At 58.4% G+C, this 4,471-nt stretch overlaps 1 protein-coding gene across 1 annotated transcript in view; it reads right to left on the reverse strand.

Moving 5' to 3' along the window:
• Positions 1-1,581: 1,581 nt before the first annotated feature.
• CPZ (carboxypeptidase Z) overlaps positions 1,582-4,471 on the reverse strand; it is a 26,425-nt gene continuing 23,535 nt past the window's right edge. The window contains exons 7-8 of the mRNA XM_007958198.1: positions 2,798-2,897; positions 1,582-1,928 (exon numbers count right to left, since the gene is read on the reverse strand). Of these exons, the coding sequence (XP_007956389.1) occupies positions 1,582-1,928; positions 2,798-2,897 (447 nt within the window). The remainder of the gene's footprint in view (positions 1,929-2,797; positions 2,898-4,471) is intronic.

Genomic DNA, 4,471 nt, shown 5'->3' on the forward strand with positions numbered 1-4,471 from the left:
CCCAACCTCTAGAGCCTGGTACTTTGAACTTGGACTTAAAGCCTCCAAATTGTAAGAATAAACTCCTGTTTGTTCAAGCATCCCATTTGTGGTATATTCTTGTCAGAGCGGCACTAAGGGAACCAGAACACTCATATAGGTGATTTTTTTAAGAAGCACAGTACTTATGACTGCTATTCATTATTTTTTTGAGCCAATTTGTTATTTTGCTACAAGGTGGCCTCAGGGTTGAGTTTTGGTTCAAGGTTTGAGGGCTGTCTCAGGGCCACAATCCTGGGGAGTCCTCCGGTCTCTGTGAGTCCTGTAGGTCTGTTCCTTTCATTTTTGTTTTAGGAATTTGGGGTTCTGTTGTGGTTCTGTTGCACACTTTCCTCCCTTTTGGCCAGGTCCATCTGTTGTGATGCCGATTAGAACAGTCAGTGGTGGTAGCGGGGCACCACCTAGTTCTTCTGGTCTCAGGGCAGAGGAGCCTGTGATTCCTGCAGACTGTCGTGCTACAGACGAGTGTCTTCTTTGAATCTCTGGCTTCCTTCTTTACTTCTGCTCCAGATGAGAACAACATCGCCTCTGAGTATCACTTAGTTTGAAGCATGCTGCTGCTTATGAATTGCACTGTGACCCCAAGAGATGTGTATTATAAATCCTAACCCTTACCATAAACAGTCACTGCTAACTGAAAGGGTAGTGGTTCGAGCCTGCCCAGCCACAGGGTTCTGAGTCAGAAGCAAATTGATGTCACCCAACACATGCCTAAGGACATAAACCCATGGGGAATATGGTATTGTTTGTTATGTTAATGAGGTCATATCGCTGCAGGCTATGTCTTAAACCTACTCACTTCTGAGATAGAAAAATAGCAAATCAGACAGAGGCAAGCAAGCAGAGATGAGGAAATGACTACCACGTGGAGATCGCTAAGGAACAAAAGCTGCAGAAGCCAGGACCTTCCCCAGAGCTGACAGAGAGAAGCCTGTCTTCCAGAGCCAGGGCCCTGAGTTCAGATTTCCAGCCTTAAGCCTAACCCTGCACCCTGCACTGCTCCTGTACCTGAGGCCCTCACTGCTCCTGTGCCCACACCCTGCACCGCTCCTGTACCTCTAATCTTTGACCACAGGGTCGGGAATCTGAGCTCCTGCCGTGGCCCCAACCACCCCCTGGGAGTGTGACCCCAGGCACATCACAGCCTGTCCTGAGCCTTGGTGTTCCCATCTGTGAAATGGAGGGACGACATTAACATCCAGCCCTGGGTTCAAAGACCTGGGGGTCCAAGGAAGACTGAAGGGTTCAGTGGGACTGGGCCAGACTGGTCCCAATCGCAGCCCTGCCCTTTCTGCTGTGGGTGTGGCACGAGTGCTTCCTCCAAGGTGGTCCCGGGGCTGGGCGAGGCCGGCCGTGCCGCACAGGTGGGTCTCCATCCCTCCCGAGGGTGCAGTGCCCACACAGCCTCTGCCCGGGTGGAAGATGAACAGAACACTTTAATGAGATCAAGATGACTGGGCAGTCCCTGGGGAGGGCCGGCTGGAGGCCAGCAGCCCGCTGGTGGGAAGGGGTCTGGAGCCCCCTGGCGGCAGGACCCTGGTCTCAGTACTTGAGCAGCCAGCGTGGCTTGTGCTGGCTCAGCGAGCTGAGGTAGGACCACCACCACGGCTTGGCCCCATTGGCAGGGGGCTGCCTCCGCACAACCGGGATCTCACTGTGCAAGCCCTCGTCTCCCCGCGGGTCGTGTGGCCTGCGCCCACCTCTCTGCAGCCCCCGGGCGACCTTCTGGGGTCCTGCTCCCAGGGGCTGGAGGATGAAGTCCACCCGGCCGGCCCTCCGCATGTGGGCAGGGATGACGACCTTCTTGATGACCTTGGAGTAGCCAGGGGCTTGGGCAATGACAATGTGGGACCCTGGGGGCAGCAGTCTCCAGTAGTCACCGTCGGGGGCTGCAGGCAGAACAAAAGTCTTTCTCAGACCTGAGGCTGCAGGAGGCGGTACCCGGAGGGCAGACGGCCCCCAAACTGTACTGGCTTTGCATCTGCCTGGAATGTCCCCCCCACCTCATCTCTCGTCAAACTCCTATTCATCCTACAAAGGCCTGGTTAGGTGACACTTCCTCCTTGAAGCCCTCCTGACCATCCCCATAGGCCAAACCCAGCTCACACAGGCTGGTTAGTCCCTCCCGCTCTGAGTCATCCCTGTGGGGAAGCACACGTCACAGGGCACTCTAACTCTCCAGTCGGCTGTGAACCCCCGAGAGCCCCAGAGCCTGTGATAGGACGTGAACAGAGGGCTCTCAGACCAGAGGGATGCCCCGCCTCTGTGAGGAGGCGCAGGCTCCCAGCAGACAGGGGTTTCTGGGGACACAGAAGGGCATCAACAACCGTCTGTCAGCCTCGGCCTGAGCAAGCCCACCCCACACTGAGTGCTGTAGGCCCCACAGGAAGCAGATGCCGGAAACCACGCCCAGCCTGGTCCGCCCACCCAGGGTCCTCTCCCACCTGGGGTCCCCCTCCCACCCAGGGTCCCCACCCACTCCAAGCGCCCCCCCCCGAACCCCACCACCTGGGGGCCCCCCAGCCAGGATTGCCCTCCCTACCTGGGCACCCCTGCCTGGGCCCCTAGTCTGTGATCCTCATACACCTGGGTCCCTGCCACCAGAGGCTCCTCCTGCCTGGCTCCCCCTTCCCCCAGGCCTCCCCCACAGACCAGGGAGGAGGACCGGTGCGCCCTCCCAAACCCCAAGCCACCCACCTGCAGCAGCCATTCAGCGAGCACAGGACCAGCTGAGAACAAGGAGGCGGGGAGTGCCTACCTGTGGTGACATCATGGCGGATGTCCTTGACGACAATCCGGGCGTCCTTGACCGGCTTCCCAAACTTGTCCATGACCACGCCCTTGATGCCACGGTGCACCTGGGGGCCAAGGAGAAAGGCCTGAAGGTGGTGCGTGTGCTCCGGGGACCCAACACCTCACCCGGTCAGCCCTGCCTCTACCAGCCCCCCACCCCTCTGAGCCAGGGTCTCTGGGGAACCCCCACGGGGGAGAGGCGGGCTGATCACTCCTGTGGTAGTTAAGTTTGTGTGTCAACGTGGCTGGGCCTGGTTGAGGAGCTGGGCAGCTGGATGCCGTATTCCCCGTGATGAGACTGGTCATCAACTCGGTGGACTCTACTGGAGGGGCTGAGGGAGTGCCTCAGGGACGTGGTCTGCTTCCTGTATACAAGGAGAAGCCTTGGGGAATGGTCTCTAGCTTACGGCACGCTTGGACCCTGCATGTAGTCGTGTTGTTGTTCAGCAGCCTGCCATGATCTGCCAACCTTGGGACTTTCAATGGACTTGATTTAATGGCCTGCTGTGTGGTTTGGTAACATTGGGATTGTGCCTTTTTACTTGTCAACCTCGGGCTTGTCAGTCTCAGCAGCCAGCAGCTGAGTGAAGAAATGCCTCCACCTTCACGGGGCCGGGAGCAGGAGGCAGAGCTGAAGCCCAAGGTTGAGGGGTTTTCACCCAGCCTCTAGAGGCTGGCATCTTGGACTCGGACTTAAAGCCTCCAAACTGGAAGAGAATAAACTCCTGTTTGTTGAGGCCGTCCCATTGGTGGTGTATTCCTGTCAGAGCACACTGGGGACCAGAGCAACTCCTCTCTCATGAACGACCCCCCACTTCTCCTGGAGGGCGGTTTGCTGTGTGGAGGCAAGAACGCCACCCCAGAGCCACCACTGCCCCTTGGGCACCTAGAGGCCTCCACGGATGTCAGCATGCCCGGGGCAGATGGTGTCATGCGGGAAGGGAAGGGTGCCCACTCCCCACGGCTGCCCCGGGGGCACAGACACCACCCAGGCCTGGTCAGGCTCACGCAGGAGAGGCCTCAATTGGCCACAACAGAGCCGTCCTTATCGGAAGGCATCGCCCAGCCTCCCCCAGGGCCGTGCCTCTCGCTGGCCGCCGTGTGCTGCCCGGCTCGCGGCTCACACAGCATCTTGCCAGCTCTGAAATCTTTATGCCCTGAGACTTCACGTGCAATGTCCACAGAGCGGTCCCAGCTCCGTTTAAGGCTCTTCGAAACTCGTTTGCAGCAGACGGCCATAAAATGAGACGGGTGTGCAGTTGGCAGAGCCCGGATGGAATGATGTCCTTCCCAAGCAGCAAGGGTGCCGCCATCAAAAAGAAGCTACAGCTGCCTATTGACATCCAGTTACCGTCCGGGCTGCTGCTCTAGGCAGGCTGGGTTCTTGCCAGAGAAAGGCCTGGCTCTTTCTAGAAAGGAGGGACTTGGAGACGGAACTGGGGCTTAGGGCAGGCCAACCTGGCTTGGGGCTCTGGGCAGTCACTGGGCAACACCGGAAGGGGGATGTCACTCTCTGACCCTCTGTCCCCTCCACTCTGTCCGTCTGTCTCCTCCTCTCTGTCCGTCTGTCTCCTCCTCTCTGTCCCTCTGTCCCCTCCACTCTGTCCGTCTGTCTCCTCCACTCTGTCCCTCCGCCCCC

This window comes from Orycteropus afer, unplaced genomic scaffold, assembly GCF_000298275.1.
Source record: "Orycteropus afer afer isolate SDZICR_OR568_19922 unplaced genomic scaffold, OryAfe1.0 scaffold00871, whole genome shotgun sequence".
Taxonomy (NCBI): Eukaryota; Metazoa; Chordata; class Mammalia; order Tubulidentata; family Orycteropodidae; genus Orycteropus; species Orycteropus afer.